At 39.6% G+C, this 18,705-nt stretch overlaps 1 protein-coding gene across 1 annotated transcript in view; it reads left to right on the plus strand.

Annotated features, from left to right (window-relative positions):
- Positions 1–1,372: 1,372 nt before the first annotated feature.
- Positions 1,373–18,705, plus strand: part of uhrf2 (ubiquitin like with PHD and ring finger domains 2) — a 59,227-nt gene continuing 41,894 nt past the window's right edge. The window contains exon 1 of the mRNA XM_084160374.1: positions 1,373–1,621. Coding sequence (XP_084016500.1) covers positions 1,469–1,621 — 153 coding nt within the window. The 5' untranslated portion in view covers positions 1,373–1,468. The remainder of the gene's footprint in view (positions 1,622–18,705) is intronic.

Raw genomic sequence — 18,705 nt, forward strand, 5'->3', positions numbered from 1 at the left:
CAGGCTAATCTCTTGTGGACAGACTATGGGCGCGTTCCTCTGCCCAGGCGTTGCTGATGCATGCCAAATCTTACAATGCATGGATAGGTATTTTAAGTATCAGCTAACCACATCATATGTTATAACAGTCTGTCAGTTGATGACACGGTCGATGACGTAGCACGCAACCATTGGTTGATGCATGCTACGTCTGAGCAGGGAAACGCTAATGCCGCATTCAAAACAACTGGGAACTTGAAAATCTCTGATTTACGACATCAGTGCGTTCAAGACAACTGTGTACTCAGAAAACAAACGAGCACCAACTGGGAAAAATCGTTTTGAGGGTTATCCAACTCATATTTTTCATAGTTTCCAGTTGTCTTGAACGCACCAGAAGTCCTCCTGACTTCAATGAGTCAGCGCTCTCCCTGCTCTGTGAATCACGTGGGTCACGTCAGCCAGGCTACTAATTGCCCACACCTGATGCCAACGATTGACACAGGGAATGACATTCTCTTTGGAGGAGACAGCAGGAGAGAGAAGTGCGATGAAGCGAAAGCATGTCTCTAAGTCAAACCTTCGTACTCTGAATACAAGCCAAGTAAAATTACTTAATCTACTTTATCGCTTCAGCATATTGAGGATGTTTGATCCCATCGGTTTGATGGCTTTCTTGAGAATCATGGAGTCAGTCGGCATTAATGATTCCTCTGAAATTAAGCCTGACCAGGATGAAGGTCTACCTGTGGCGACAGGTGTGGTGGTAGAGATTTCCAAAGTTTGCCATGAGAATCCTACCAGATATTATTTTGGACCTGTAGGAGTGAGGTTTTTGGAAAAAGGAGATCCATGGTTTTTGGGTTTTGTGGATAGTGTCTAGGTAACGTACAGGGTTAGATGGTGGTGCAATTAAAACAATTCCCCTTCCCCTTGTACTTACAAATAAAAAGGAGGAGCAATGCATTAGGAGAGCAAGTGGTATGAAGAAGCTATCAATGGTTGTCCATGTTTAGTATGGGCTGCATTTTTTTCCATTTTTAATCCCATCTGTTTTGAAATAGATATTTGTAGAATTCTTTTTTTAAAAACTTTGTCTATTGTGATGGCCAGCTCTTTACAATGCAAGTCAGTAAAGGCTTTAATTTGACATTGAAGTTATACATGTATATAGATTTGTAGAATGTCCACTGCTTACATTGCACATTCTGAAAACGGTGAGATACTTTCATCCGTTGGTTCGTTTATTCATTGTACTGCCCACAAAAAAAGGGCCCTGCGCCTTTAACGGCAAATTGTACAGAATTTTATTTCGCGAGATTTGCTTGGCGCCGTGACCCATGTGAGAGACACATCCTGCAAGAATCATTCTTCCCTGCAGAGAAAAAGGCTATGGAGCGCTGAACGTTTTCACTTTTATCTCCCTTGCCCGGTATTTGTTGTGATCAAATTTCTGTAACCTTTTTGGTGGCTGTCGGGCGGTGGAACGATGTGGATTCAGATTCGGACCATAGACGGAAAGGAGACACGAACCATTGAGGATCTTTCAAGGCTGACCAAAATTGAGTCTTTGAGGCTGAAAATCCAGGAAATCTTCCATGTAAACCCCGAACAACAACGGTTATTCTATCGGGGCAAACAGGTAGGTGCTCTGTCACCTATGGCCATCCTAACAGTCGTTTGTTGTGTGTTTACGGTGCAGGATTAGGTGCTAGGCTGCTAACGTTGTACATAGCACTGGAGCTTCCTGTTTTGAAGGGAATTCGCCAACAGTTCTTGCGCAAGAACTGAGAGGACGCACTGTGGTGCCATATTCATGTGCTGTTGTCCCCATGCATTCTGTATTTACTGTTGGATACAATGTTGCAGTTTTCAGTAGGCCTGTATTCCAAGATGCATGCAACAATGTATCAATGCAGTAGCCAACACTTGAGCTAGATAGCTGAGAAAAGGCATATTCTTCGTGATATTTTCCCAGATTTAGAGTTATTTACAGTGTTATCCACATGTCAGGAAGGCAATGGAAAATGTCACGTTATTAGAACCTTATTCAGACCCCATGACCAGTTAGTATAGATCGATTTTCTGCGTGTCTTTCATATTTTGGATAGATGGGCATGTCTTCTATATCATTCCCATTACATTCAGTGTCATTTCTACTTTGTTATTCTCTCTCTCTCCTAGATGCATTGCAAACATGATTCTACCATGTAAAAAAAAAATGGGGATCTTGACGACTGACGTCTCATGGCCTTTGATGTTCATGCAGCATGTGATTGTATTATGAATTTGTTTACGCTTAGGATGCGTTGCTCCACGTGCCTTGCCATCCAGTGAAGTGCAGTGTTTACACCAGCGCGCTGGTGGTTTGACACAAACTCAACTTAACATTTACATTTACGTCATTTAGCAGACGCTCTTATCCAGAGCGACTTACATAGTGAATACAGTAGTTAGGTAGGCGATCTAGTGAAAGAGGCTACTGTGAAAGTGATTGTAGTGTATGTTATTCGTAGGTGTTACCGTCAATCAAGGAGTCTGCTCATACTGAACGTCGATCATAAGGTTTATTCAGATCATAAGCTTCAGCATGAGTAACAGGTGACATGACACCCGGAGAGCAGTAGTGTCGTCCAATTCTGATGTCTGCTCTGACCTATCTTCTTCGTGCACCCCTATTTATAACCAATGCAACAAGATGGCTCCCTCTGCTGGCCAGTTTACAATACACTTCCTGTCTATTATATGTTACATTATACTAACAACCAACATTCCATTTCGTCATGAAAAACATTTAACAAAGGCATAATCTTCAGATACGATATTCCCCCCTTTCGAGACGAAATAAACGTCTCGAAAACAAACAGAATAAGATTATGACTATTAATCATTTATCTCATTGAATATTCTTAACCTTAAACCCAAAAACATTCTCCTCTAGAGTGTAAATACCTTTCTATGAAATACCTGTTTATGAAGTGTGAATACATTACTATGACATATGAACAACTGTTTATGAAGTATGAACACATTACTATGAATTATGAATAAATCTCTATGAAGTATGAACACATTACTATGAATTATGAATAACTCTTTATGGAGTGTAAATACATTACTATGAATTATGAATATATCTCTATGGAGTGTGAGAGCGAAAAACTGTCCAGCAGCCATCCATCCATATCAATCAAGACAGTAAAATTCTCTCACCGTCCCTCTGCCCCAGGCAACCACCGTCGGTACTCCAGATAACCTCATAACTCATGTAAATGCATTTGAAACTATGATGTAATTAAATACCCATGTAAACAAAATCCTATCCATAAATATCCACTCTCAGGCTGGTCAACCCATAGGACCTGAAAGGGAATCTCTCCCTGCTTAAACATTCTGTCCCTAACCCCATCGAAACAAACAAAAGCATCTACGATCCTCATCTGCATTCAATAACCTCAAACATAATTATACTAAAATCAATACCTAAGAATATGACACAATTATGTATTACACATGTCTATATTTCATTGCAGACACTGGAATGTAGTCCACTACACTTCGTCTCCCTGTAATGTCCTCTTCCAATGGACTTGTTGATGATGGAATCAGCCACACCCTCCTTGTTTCCTCTCCTCCAGTCATATTGTCTTTGTTTGAGTATTCCAATCTCCACATGCTTCTGGAATGACAAGAAAATAAACAACCAAACAGTATCCTTTGCAAAACAACCACTTTCAAATTAAACCTCCATTTCACCCAAGAATTTAAAAAATGATACATAAATGATGCATGAATCACATTATCCATTCCCCCCTTTGATTCATAAATCATACTAAAAATTATACTAATATTGAAAAAACAATTTGAAAAATCATCAAATAATCCAAAATGATATTTATCCCTCAGTTCCACTTGTCCATCTTTATCCAGATCAGGAACAGTCCACACCGGCATCTGAGTGTTGTCTCCAGGCACCACTTCTCCAACCTATCTCAATCTCATAACTTTCTCAAAAGTCAGTACAAACATCACACAGTGTTATCAAAGCTTAAACTACTAGAATCTGACCCATCACTGCCCCTACTGGCCTAATTGATCTTGCAACCAAATCCCTTCAAATGCATCCCTTATATTTTCCAAATGTTACACCATACCATGAATGAAGTCCCCCCTTCTCCCTTAAACTTATTCTTCACTGATAGGCTTGAAGACTATGACATGTCGCCATGTGTCTGCTAAATGACTAAAATGTAAATGTAATGTCACCCTTCTAACCCTAGATTTAGCTGTGTCCAATGCTATCCCTCTTATAATGGTAAAACCTCATATGGAAGCTTCAACGTTGACCTGTAACAACATCCTATCCCCATAGGGTAAGAATATACTCTATCATAATTTCCCCTTATCCTCTAAAATTCCCATAGTCACATTGTCAGTCAAAAGCTAATCTTTTAACCATCAAAGTCCTGCTCTTCTTACTACCTGATATATAAAAAGTAACCTATTATTTGTCATTACTACCCTTAAGGTCATACTTATCCAAAGTTATCATCTAACATCCCAATCTGATCTTTCCATAAACATACCCCTTACCTCATATGTTTCATTAGAACAAACAACTTTTAGCCCTCAATATTTCACCTGAATACTTCAGAGTTTGCAATTACCTGATTTTACTTTCCCTCTAACCAATGCTCATAGGGTAATCCCTTCACCCAAGAACACTTAAACCCTACTGGTCTGACAACTACATTATTTTATCGGTCAATGACTGTTGCCGATACCACAGTCATGACAAAGCATAACATTTACCCACACCCGTCAGAGGCCGCGCGACCGTCTAACACGTCTTGGGCTGGCATCCCCAACAGACATCAACCCTCAAGATTCCTCACTGACCCCACAGAATGAGTTAATCTATCTCTAATTTCCACAACAGAGGAACGAGCAGCACTGATCAGATGCCCCCCCCCTCTGTCATCAAAATCAAAAGACCTCATCCTGCAGCTTCCATGACGAATCTCTCTTCTCCATTTCAGATTAATCTATATTGTTTCTATTAATATCGGCTCTCCTTTTTTAACCCTATTCGTAATAACCTAAACCCCTGAGTCTCTCTTGCTGCCTCCTTCAATTTCAGAAAAGTTGTTGTCATCCTTCCTACATTTGCTATTACCATCGTATCATTAATCCCTTCCAAAGTTACCATTAAAGTAGTTGATTTAGCTGCTGTATTAACCCTAATTACTTCTAGTGCAAAATTTCCCATATCCTATGTGTATTATTCACTGTTGGAGTGACTACTGTCCATTCAGTTCTACTCCTCCTGAACTCCCTCAATGACTGTGAAAACTTCCACAGACTTCAAATCTTCCATTATAAGCGTTACTTTATGAATTACATTGCCCGTTAACCAATAATTCCTAACCGAAACAAATTCTAATGCTTGCCCTAAATAAGTACACATATATTCTCCCTAACCTTTCTCTATAATATTACGCAACATAAGTGAACAGTCACTCCTAACCCTATTCCAAACTATACCTCCTTCTACTCCTGGTCCTGATAACAATACTTATTCTCCATAATTATCTCTCCATATGAGAGAAACGTCCCCATCTTAAACCCTAATAAGTATTTTTCCCCCTAAAATTGGTGCTGTATTGGTTCCCTTATAATCAAATGCAATATGTTTATGACTTTAATACCTATCAATGTTGAAAGAGTTAAATTGCTTCTCCCTGTTGTTATAATAGACTGAAGTGTTAATGTCCTTAGTTACTCCTAGTTTTCCCCAAAGGAAAAAAAATGGTCTTTGCTTGTACTTCCATCTATCACCACTAGTGTCACTTTTTCCCCCTTTCAGTTCTACCTCTAAACTTTAAACTTTTGATTACACAAAATACACCTATAATGACATTGATCTCCCTGCTGGAAACTGTAAATATAGATACTCAATCACCCTCAATCTTCTCTTATCATTCAGCAACACATACTTTCTCAATGCATCTGCTCCTAACCGATCTAAACTCCTCCCCTATCTTCCCACTAAACGTTAAAATGTCCTTCCTCACTGTTCTCTCTCTGTCTTACTACTAACTTTGAAACTTAGCTTACTGTCTCAGAGTTCCTTCACCCCTAGTTCTCCTAACCTATTTTAATCTAATCTTTTCTCTCATAACATTTAAAACCTTTTCCCCTGATTTATTGACAAAATCTCTTACCACCAAATTTTAGAATATGTGATTGGGAAAGTTCCCCACCTGCTTCTGACTCATTACACACAGACTTGGCAAAACCGACTAAACACCTTTTAGCCTAACCTCAAATCTCTTAGTGTAAGAATGTAACCCAAAATAACAGTCACCCCTATTAAGTTTTTTCCCAGACAGATTGTCTAACAGGCAATCTAATACATTATCATCCTTCCTATGATATTTATCTTTTAAGCAAATGATTCCCCAAAAACCCTACTTTTTAAAATAGTCTCCCAGACAGTCAGTCGTCTATTGTGCCTCTGATTGACTACTTCAATTTACACCATGCATCTCTTCCCACAATGTCATTGGTATATTGTCTCTTTTAATTCCTATTTGACTTCTATAGCAGAGCTCAATTGATTCCCTAAGAGTATTTAAACTGTTTTACTACCTCAAATCCCTATCCTAATTAGTTTACTTTACAGAGTGATATGTTTAACCTCTTTAGACTGAACCCAGATAAGTTTTCCCCTATTCACTATCACTTCTAATTGTCGGATATTCTCGGCACTCTAGAATATTTAGTGTTCACCTGAAGCACAGGTGATCTTCACTTGCTCGTTGATCTTCCTCTGTTTCTTCTTCTCCAATTCTGTGTCTGTCCAGAAACTGACCGTCGATATGGAACATCTGGTCCCCCCTTGGTTGGTACAATTGCCTTTGATATTGTTCAGTTAAAGCTGTAACAGTGATTGTTGATTTGATTCACTCTGATTCTTCATAACCAACACTTATTTTCTTCTTCTCCACCACCCGTTATAAGTTGTATTTGATAGAGTTTTCTTCGTCCGGTTCTTCTCGTTGTGGACCTATCAGTATTCTCTATCAGTATTCTTCAAAAGGTTATCTTCTAAGTTCTGTCCTTGAAATATCGTCTTCCATCATCTTCTTACTTTTCTTCAGCATCTTTGCCTCCATGTATTCTTCTTCTCCTCCAATTCTTGCCACTTCCTTCTGATCACAGAGTCACCTCCACCCATGACCTCTCATCATCATCATCCTCTTCTCCTTAAGTTCCCAGACATCCCGATTTTCCTTCCTTCTTCTGGATTCATCTTCATCGTTGTTTCTGCTCATATTCGTCTTCATCTCTGATGCCACAATCACCCTGCTGGATGATGTCTTTCTGCTGAATCCATATGTGAGAATGGTGTACTAACTTCTGCCATTAGTCTCTCCTAACACTAGTCTACTTTGATTAAAAAATGACTATTTTAATCAATTTCCCCCTATATCAAGCCCTTTATATTCCTTTATTGTGAACTATCCTATTTTAGACTATTTAAGTTATATAGACTTCCCCCCTGTAATTCTTAATATAACCTAACAACTCCAAATAAATCCAAATAAGTAAATTAAAAATCCTGAATAATTAAAACCAATTTTTATTCCTATATCCTATGTCACCACCTTATCCATTAGTGTTGAGTATATTACCACAGCCCATCAACTGCCAGTAAATGCAAGTTAGTCATCTTCAGACTAAAATACCCCTAAACAAAGCCTTTAACCCCTTGCTCTATAACCCCTAATTATCATAAATTTAAAGAATAATGTCAGTACCTGATTTCCAATCGAACTGCAATCCAGCCCAGTGATGCACATAGCCTCCAAAATGTAACTTTTATTGAAATAGAATTTGCCAAGCCCCTTGTAAAATCGTCATAACATCACATATCCTGTTAGGGAAAGATCTTGTAACCATAATCAGTACCAAACCCTTTTTGACTTGATCCTCTGCCACGTGACGTGATCACTTCCTGTATCTCCTCGCTCCTCCCACTTAGCGTTCCTCTCATATGACAGAAGAACAAAGACACAACATAACATTTTAGTCGTTAATGCAGTCACTGAGTATTTCCAACCATTCAATATTCGTTTGTTCTACATGATTCACTGTAAGACTTTAACTCAGGACTAATTATAGATCGCCCAAAAACCTTTTTATTTTATTTTAATCCGTTATTTAATTATTTAATTAAATGTATTATAATCCGCTACCATATATCTAATTTATAAATTCAATAGGCTACAAAACAAGTTTCATCTTTAACCAATCTTTAAACTAGAATACTCGTGCTAAAATCTCTCTGTCTGTGTGTTTCTCCGTCTCCCTACAGCCCCCATGGGTTGTTTTGCAGAATCCCACGCATGCGCAAATATCATTTATTACATAGATCGCTCCAAAACATTTCATTTAATCTTAATCGTTTTATTTTAATTAATTATACTCCGTCAACATATATTTGATCTATAAATGTACTACATCGCCAAATAGTTTAACGTTCACATAACAGTTACTTTAACGATTTTAAAAGTCGTGTTCACCTCTCTCTTCCGGTAGCCCTTACCCCTGAAAAGAAGCCTGAAACAATCACATGACCGTACTGGCCACCATTTTGTTCCGTCGCCTCAGCACGACCGCATGTCGAAGATTTAGTGCCGTAAACCAAAACGTGTCATAATCTTGTGCCATAAACTCCCCCTTTCTGTAGTGTAGTGTCGCAAAATTAAACGCATGCGCACAACCATTCAAAAATACGTTTCCCCATGAAAGAATGATTCTCTCCTCTCTCCCCAAACAGAAAGAATAACAGCCAGCTGTAACTTACCATTTCCCCCATAGTCAAACAACATTTAACAGCGCTCACAAAACATACAACCTGACTTACAGACAGTGACAAGTTTAAGAGACTTTAACCCATCGCAATGGAATCTCTAAGGATATCCGTTAGCATGTAGCACGCATCACAATTAGCATTCAACCTTAGCAGTTAGCTTAGCCTACGGTACATCGTGACACAACACACAATTAGCACTAGCATCCAGCCACCATGATGTAGCATGATTCACATTTTAGCCTTACAAAAATTAGCCTTTAGCCTCAAGCCTTAGCATTTAGCATTTCGCCACGATGTACCACGTGACCCGAACCATACAATCAAGCCTTAGCAACGAGGCACCACGTGGCCTGAAACAATCCAGCCTTAGCTTCAGCCTCTAGCCAACAGCGGCCTACAACACAAATCAATATCCTGCACCGTGGCCAAATAAATAATCGTCCAATTCTCCCCGTCTAACTTTATGCTGCCTTGAAAGATGAATCTCATATCAAGCGGTTATCCCCAAACCAATTTCCCGTCGACCAGAGGAGGAGTATAACATAGCTACAACCATTCACTTCATAATTCCCGCTTAAGAAATCAACCTGCCAAAGCCTAACACTTCACACAGGATTTGTAGCCCACTTAATAATAATAATAATTATTATTACAAGTCGCCTCGTTTCGAGGTCTTTTCCGTATTCCCGGTGCCCTAATTATGCAGATATCTCCCAACATATATTCTCTACCAATCAATTTGTACAATCCATTGTTGTAAACAGCGTTTACACATCAACCAAATTTAAAATATTTTCGTTCAGACTCCCAGTTAACAGCAACACCATACCTCAATAACGACCCAAGTACTTTTAACTGTGCACCGTCAAAGCCCTCTCCCCAATCAACGAAATGACTAGTGTCCAAAGTTTGTGAATAATCTCACCTTTAGCCGGCTTGAACCGTAGTCAAATCGCGAATCCAGGAAAGGGACCAACAACGATGCAATCAATATCTCAGCGGAGCCTCCATTATGTAGTGTATGTTATTCGTAGGTGTTACCGTCAATCAAGGAGTCTGCTCATACTGAACGTCGATCATAAGGTTTATTCAGATCATAAGCTTCAGCATGAGTAACAGGTGACATGACACCCGGAGAGCAGTAGTGTCGTCCAATTCTGATGTCTGCTCTGACCTATCTTCTTCGTGCACCCCTATTTATAACCAATGCAACAAGATGGCTCCCTCTGCTGGCCAGTTTACAATACACTTCCTGTCTATTATATGTTACATTATACTAACAACCAACATTCCATTTCGTCATGAAAAACATTTAACAAAGGCATAATCTTCAGATACGATATGATCTCAGCATGTTGACTTTGTTTCTCCATATTCTGTATGTAGGCTACATGTAAATCATGGTTGATAGATTATAATTCAGCTGTACAGTGTTGAACAATACTAATACTCCTGGGGATTCTAGAAGCTGAAATAGTAGATTCAGAGACTATTGTCATTGAATGTGAGATGTTTTATTTTATCTCTCCAAGTGAGCTTTGACATTGATCAGCAACATTACATCTTTTACAATATGACATTGATCAGTCAGTACAACATTGTGTTTTCTGAGACTTCATATAATGCCTTGTCATCATTTCAGTGTTTGTGAAGGTAATATGCTAGAATGCTCTGTACCTTTAGGGCCCTGTTTCCAATCTAGTAGTAAGGACTGGCAGCCAGAGTGTTGTCAGAATAGGCATACACCCACCTTGTGCTGCCATGCCCCTGTGATGGCCAGTCCATCCTCTTTGGGGGGCACTTCATAATTGGTGGTAATCTGAGCAATCAACTGTAGAATGTTGGTAGGAGGAGGCTGTAGTCAGTTAATTGTCTGACCACTGTGCCCCTGTGTACATCCCAAATAGAAACCTATCCAAATAGCACTAAATTTGACCAGGGCCCATAGGCACTATGTAGAGAATAAGGTGCTATTTGGGATACACCATGTGTGGGGAATATTACATCTGGAATAATGACTCAACATGCACCTCATAAAGAAAATATTGCTTTTCTATTATCATAATTTAATATGCTTTACACCATCCTTTTTGAATCCAGTTATTTGATTTACCATATAAATTGATTCCTCTGAAGGCACTTTAGCCATCCTTAAATCCTAGGCCCGACTTTTATATTCATCTGTAAATAAATTAACTAAAGCAGAATCATGTCTGGCATTGAAACAAAAATGGGTTGCTCTTGTTTTGCTGGATTTTTGACACTACATGAATGATTTAAATGGTTTTGTGTTTGCACATGCATGCTTGAGGAGGGATTCGATTTTCGGCGATGTCGTTTGTTGCTGTATAATGTTTTGCAGTACAGCGTGATATGTCAGCCATTTTGAATTTTTGAATGCAGAATCCCCATGTGTTCTCTTTCGAGAGGAAACATGGGACTGAGCCACGGCAAGCTTTTTTTTCTTTTTTTTTGTGGGGAGCAAGCGACTACGCATATTCCATTTTAAAGCTAATTTAAACAACAAAAGACCTGCATTCAATTTGCTTCAGTTGGCAGCCTACCTATGTTTTCATCACCTTGTGATGTATTGTATGCATGGCTGTCTGTTTCTAAGGAAACAATATGCTTTTCTTAACCCTCTTTTCCATACCGAGTGTTGAGTTTTCCCACTATCCTTTTATTTAGGCCTAGTTTATGGGAATACGCGCTGGATTATGGTTTTAAGTCTTATTATACAAGAAGACCTTCGGTTTTCTGTGCTGATTTTGTGTAGTGAAGTAGTAGTGTAGGCCTAGTATTAGAGTAATGTACTGTTGTGTGAAGTAATGTGAAAAATGAGCCATGCACAGTACCGACTACAGTCACACTGTTAAGACTGTTGCCAGGAGCCAGATGAGACTCGTTCAATTTCAAAATGGTGTCGTCCTAGCCCTAGTTCAAAGCATGTGTACTATGCCCTTGCGTTTGAATGACTGTCAATGTTAGAGAGCCACAGGTCTTGTAAATGTAATGTCTTGTAACAGTCTTAAGTCTGTGATGAACGGATCTCTACCTGCCTGTAGTCACAGTCACTAATTGTCCCTTTCAGAGAATACAGCCACTGTTGCCATTCTTTGTTAGATCTGAGCACACACAAAAACAGAACACTCTACTGACCAGACCCTGTCCACTAAACGTCTGCTCTGAGGCTGGTTTTGAATTGTGCTCCCTCTCTATTGGCGAGTGAGCGTCTCTGTGTTTGTTTGAAGGTCAGGCAGTAATATTTTAATGAACATTTGTTGCAAAGAAAGCCACTCGTACTGATGGCATGTTATAAATGCTCCCAAATGTGAAGAAAAGACGGATCAAGAGCTGTTTTTAATAAACACCAATATATACACACACACACACGTTTTCAACATTACACTACAGGCTAATAAGCCTAGACACATCTTTTCTCAGTTGGAAAACCAGGGCATTCGTTCAGTCGTCTTGTTATTGCTCTATATGTGAGAAGCAATATGGGCTTTGTAAGAGTTGGTTGGTTCAGTTGTGTTCCTGGGTCTTGGCTTAGGGGGGACCGGGATAGAGTGTGAGCTGCAGTCAGCCATGTGTACAGATGGCACGCTCTCCAGTTTCGGGCTGGCTGAAGGTTTGGAGCCTGTTGTCTGACAGGGCTGAGGGCACTGGAATCCAGTTACACTGGAGTTTAATTGCTTCTTGCCTGCAGTGGAGGAAGTTTAATTACCTGATGGAAGTTTGTGTCCTTTCTGAGTTAAAGGGACGGTGTGTGTCACCAGGTGGAAAAGTGATGGGTTATTGTGGATCTGGGTTGAGCAGGCAGCGTGAAGTAGAGGCAGACAACAAAGGACCAGTTTTCAAACATTTATTAAAGGCATGGTTGTTCTATAACTGAACTCAAGACTCAGCACAGTCTCCATTCACATTTTCTTGATTGTTATTTTCAGTTGTATCAAATAAGTTACTTTAAAAACCATGCAAGATAAAAATACTAAAACATACCATAACTAATTAAATATGCAAAAAGGGGCACAGGAGCCCAGGAAACAGGTGTCCGTTTCTTAAACGGTCCATCTCACAACCTTTAGTAGCTACGTGCTCTCACCAAACGCTTGCCACATGCTCTCAGCAACCGCCATCCACCATGCTTCTGGACTGCATCACTTCCTGTGGGACGGCCACACCTCAAACAGAAAGAAACAGGGATTTTATAGAAGTCGGGTGAACATACAGTTAATTAATGAACCAGAGTCTGCAGATTTAACTTTGCAATCAGTCATTTGCTGTTAAGCAGTGGCACTTGAGGTAGATCAATGCCACAAAGGCTGCGTTTACACAGAGAGCCCAATTCTGATATTTTTTCCACTAATTGGTCTTTTGACCAATCACATCAATAATTTCACATCAGATCTTTGTCAGTGCTGATATGATTGGTCAAAAGTCCAATTATTTTATATATATATATATATATATATATATATATATATATATATATAAAAAAAAATCGGAAGGTAATTGGGAGTGCTTTCTTTTTCACTCTACCAGACCGGCTTGTCAAAAATGCAGGGTCCTGCTTTAGGAACACGACGGCTAGAAAGAAACAAGGTTTGGGGGTAGAGGAGAGCAAGCCGAGTCTATTCAAGCCGACTTCTTTCTATATATGTAATTACTAGAGATTAAGAATGGAATCTGTTTGAGAAAAAAACGTGTGTTCTGTATAGATTAATAAATAAAGCAATAGAGTTTGGTACAGGCTCGACAGCGAGTTCCATGTTAGTGTTTTGGCCTGCTTGGGGGGGTGTTCTCTTGATTAGAAACGTGACCTATTTTTTTCTATTGGCGGTCTAGTGGGCGGGAGGCGAGGAGTGGTTTGGGTGGTGGGGGGAGGGGTACGGAGTGTAGCACACTGTCTGGTTGAGCGGTGTTTGTGTGTTAGGCGTTTCCCGGCCTGTCCCAGAGTTCCCTGCTCCCAGCCAGGCTCTGACTGCAGCGCTCTAGACTAGTATCTGACCACCAGCCCCACTGACTGATTTGGCTTTGCACCTTTGTTGCGTTAGGGAAATGAATAGTCACACATACACCAGCCCTGACTCACTTACAAAGATGCATATGAACGCCACACTTGTACGTACACACACGCACATACTGCCGTGCGTACACACGCAAGCACCAAGTGCATTTCGGAAGCACAGTTCCTGTACCGATGCTTTGAAAGGCTTGGCAGAAACACCTTTCCCAATTCTTATTGATCTCAGGTGGTCCAATTAACTTAATTGGCAGGCAAAGATAACCCCCACAAAAGTACAATGGCTATAATAGAAATCTTCTGTCATTTTAATTGCGTATACAGAGTACTTTTCTCTGTTGCGTTCAAAATCATTGATAGGCTAGATGCCAAGGCATATCTGTCAGCCAGGATAGTATCTAATAGACTTTTCCTGGTTCGGCCTGGTGGTGTAGTGATGTCCTCCTCTCCACCTGGAGTAGATTAGGTTTCTGTTCTGTATCATAATAAACAGGATCCGTCCAGCAATTGCCTATTCAAATACTAAAGGAACTGTTCAATAATTTTTACTTATTCAGAATATTTTGTTGTAACCTTGTCAGTGAGTAAGCAAAGCACATCTCATGCTGTTTTTAGTTAAGGTTTGTGCGTCGTGATTGTAATGATTAGAAATGAGCTTTTCAAAGACAGTCTGTCTGATTTGTCAGTTGTCACCTCGGATAAACACAGAAATTAGTTTTACTGAGGAGAGGTGGTACTTGTGATCTACAACCAAATAATAACACACGCATGAACACATTTATGCACACACACACACACACACACAGAGTGGTTGTGCCACTGCCACCACGTGGTCGATTCTGACCATGCCTTCAAAATATGTTTCAATTTAAGTGTTTCCTCGTTAGTCTAGCAGATGACAGTGGTTTTATTGCACATTTCTAATGCTGTTATTGAGGATGACGTTTAGATCCCACTCTGGAACTTTGATATGCCCTTGGATTATATTATTTTCAACAATGTATTTAAATATTTTAATGTTTATATTTGTCAATCAATTAATGTAGGAAAATTGAAATTATTGAAATCATTATACTACTCATATTACAGAGAAAGTGGTAAAGCTTCATATGACACCAATATTTGCTTTGTAGCACCTACAGATTAAACATAATGGAGTCTTAAAGGAGGCCTGGGTGTGTTGAAAATGTAATAAATATGCCAACTTTGATTAATTGTTTCGCAATTATGCTTTTAGATATATATATGTCAACGATCCTTCTTCTGAAGGACCATGCTATGGATGACATTTTGTGAAAATCCCCCAAATCATGGTATTTTTCTGTCCTGGTTTCGTGAGGAATCACTCGTATGATAAATGCATTTCAGCATATATTTTCCAAGAGAGTCTTAGTTAGAACACATTTTCTAGATATCAACAATTGCTTCGGTAAAGGTCTGAAGAATACCTCCCAGAACAAGCACAAAATGTGGTGAATACACAAGCTTCTGAAGCTAAGATCTAATACATCGATATCCATCACATCCACAACGGTTATGGATGTTACGGATATCATCATGCTGAAAAAGGATACTGACAATGGAAAGAGAGAAACCATATAAAACCTTATAGTTTTCCTAAAAAAACTTTATGGATGTTACATTGTCTTTCCCAGACTTACCTTTACAAGACTGTAGAATACACATCTCATCTTTGTAACTAATACTGGGGGACAGCTGTGAGTGGAAAAACAAGCTTTGTGAGCCCTTTCTAGAAGCCATAAAATAAGATTTTTTTTGTTGTTGACTTGGCCACCTATTCTGTAATGGTCAAAATTCATGCAATTAAACTTTTCAAATAAAGCCTTAACACCAACACATACAGCTCTAGAAAAAATTAAGAGGCCACTGCACATTTTTCTTAAATCAGCGTCTCTACATACATTTTACATTTAGCAGACGCTCTTATCCAGAGCGACTTACATCAGCAATTAGGGTTAAGTGCCTTGCTTAAGGGCACATCGACAGATTTTTCACCTAGTCGGCTCGGGGATTAGAACCAGCGACCTTTCGGTTACTGGCACAACGCTCTTACCCACTAAGCTACCTGCCGCCCTGTATGACAGCCATTCCATTCCAGTGTCTGTTGAATTCCAACACAGGCACACCTCATTCTACTGAATTAGGTACTGATTAGGTGATCACCTGAACCAAATCTTATTTAACGAGGAAAAGTATAAAAACCACTGCTGTGGTCATCACTATCATCTTGCAATAGGACCAGCTGGATGGCAAAAACAGTGCTAAAAGTACCTCAAAAGTAATATTAATCAAAAAATAACTATTGATGATCACCAAAATAATTGAAAAGGAAAGTTTTGAGTGAGGAAAAGAAGGGTTCAATTCTGACTTTACTGGCAGAGGGATACAGTGAGTGTCAGGTTGCTTCCATCCTTACAATTTCAAAGACGGCGGTTCATAAAAACAAGGTCAAGCAGCAGACATTGGGGACAACAAAGCGACAGACCGGCAGAGGGCGAAAACGACTCTACTGACCGGGATGACCGCCAACTAATTCGAATGTCACTCAACAACCGTAGGATGACATCAAGTGACCTACAAAAAGAATGGAAAACGGCAGCTGGGGGGAAGTGCACGGCGAGGACGGTTCAAAACAGGCTCCTAGGGGCAGGGCTGAAGTCGTGCAAAGCTAGAAAAAAGCCCTTCTTCAATGAGAAGCAAAGAAGAGCCAGGCTGAGTTTCGCAAAAGACCATAAGGATTGGACCGTAGAGGATTGGAGTATGGTCATCTTCTCTGATGAGTCCAATTTTCAGCTTTGCCCAACACCTGGTTGTCTAATGGTTAGACGGAGACCTGGAGAGGCCTACAAGCCACAGTGCCTCGCACCCACTGTGAAATTTGGTGGAGGATTGGTGATGATCTGGGGGTGCTTCAGCAAGGCTGGAATCTGGCAGATTTGTCTTTGTGAAGGACTTATGAATCAAGCCATGTACAAGGTTGTCCTGGAAAAAAACTTGCTTCCTTTTGCTCTGACATTGTTCCCCAACTCTTAGGATTGTTTTTTCCAGCAGGACAATGCGCCATGCCACACAGCCAGGTCAATGAAGGTGTGGATGGAGGACCACCAGATCAAGACCCTGTCATGGCCAGCCCAATCTCCAGACCTGAACCCCATTGAAAACTTCTGGAATGTGATCAAGAGGAAGATGGATGGTCACAAGCCATCAAACAAAGCCGAGCTGCTTGAATTTTTGCACCAGGAGTGGCATAAAGTCACCCAACATCAATGTGAAAGACTGGTGGAGAGCATGCCAAGACGCATGAAAGCTGTGATTGAAAATCAGGGTTATTCCACCAAATATTGATTTCTGAACTCTTCCTAAGTTAAAACATTAGTATTGTGTTGTTTAAAAATGAACATGAACTTATTTTCTTTGCATTACTCGAGGTCTGACAACACTGCATCTTTTTTGTTATTTTGACCAGCTGTCATTTTCTGCAAATAAATGCTCTAAATGACAATATTTTTATTTGGAATTTGGGAGTAATGTTGTCAGTAGTTTATAGAATAAAACAAACATTTTAATTTCACCCAAACACATACCTATCAATAGTAAAAGCAGAGAAACTGATAATATTACAGTGGTCTCTTAATTTTTTCCAGAGCTGTAGACCTTAAGGATAATTATGAACGTAGTTTCATTTGGAAATGACTAACTTTATTTGTGAATAAATGCTCAGGTTGACTTTTACACAGAATCGCCCAACCATAACATTTCAAATAGGCGTAAATGTCAAATAGACAGGATTGAAGACATCCAATCGCCCCAAATGTTTTACCATCCCTTGAACATAGCTAAACCCCAAATTTGTAGAAGCATTATAACATTGGATATAATGGGTACTAACTGGACCTGGGTTTTGAGTTTAATATTGTTATTGCCTAAGCCCTAAGGAGCCTATAAAATGTATTGTTGAAAAGGTGATTGCTTAGCTCTTGGTTGAAGAGGGAGATTATGCAAATAGTAATTGACTCTCCAGTGAAAGGTCAAACACGGCTAGTTACGCTGTGTTATGGAATATGCTGATGATTCTTTACACAGTGCTGATTCTTGTTATTAAAACAGACTTAAGATAACAAAATGACACAGACAATGACTTCCAAATATATGTAAAAACCTTTTAGTAATGCAATTGCAGACAGAAGTTAATACAGAGACAACAGCTAAATGTAGCTCTTCAAAAGTTCTGCAAAGTGTCTAAAACAATCTCTGCTTTTTATACTAGCACTCCCTTCCCATAGCGTGATGTTTACCCCTGACCCTGAACTTGCCCTAGCAACAACAAAGTATTCTTCCTAATCCTGTCTTCCTACAAACTCAGTATCAGGGGGTGAGGTGTCAGACAATAAAACGAGACATGTCTAAAGACAATGTGGCAAATGTGGTTGCAGGTTTCTGAGAACTTTCTGCTGTCAAGGCCTCCATAGTTTTTAATAATGTAAGCAAATGCGCGTAATAGATAATATATTCCCCATCATTCCCCTCTTTGAGACTTCTAAGTCTCAACAAAATCTAGGAATTTTAAAACCATCCAGTGAAAACATCATTCCATATAAATATCAGTTGACTTACAATCAATCAATCACATTTTATTTATAAAGCCCTTTTTACATCTGCAGATGTCACAAAGTGCTATACAGAAACCCAGCTTAAAACCCCAAACCGCAAGCGATGTAGAAGCATGGTGGCTAGGGAAAACTCCCTAGAAAGGCAGAAACCTAGGAAGAAACCTAGAGAGGAACCAGGCTCTTTC

The sequence above is a fragment of the Coregonus lavaretus genome (genome assembly GCF_964263955.1).
Source record: "Coregonus lavaretus genome assembly, chromosome: 4".
In the NCBI taxonomy this organism is placed as follows: Eukaryota; Metazoa; Chordata; class Actinopteri; order Salmoniformes; family Salmonidae; genus Coregonus; species Coregonus lavaretus.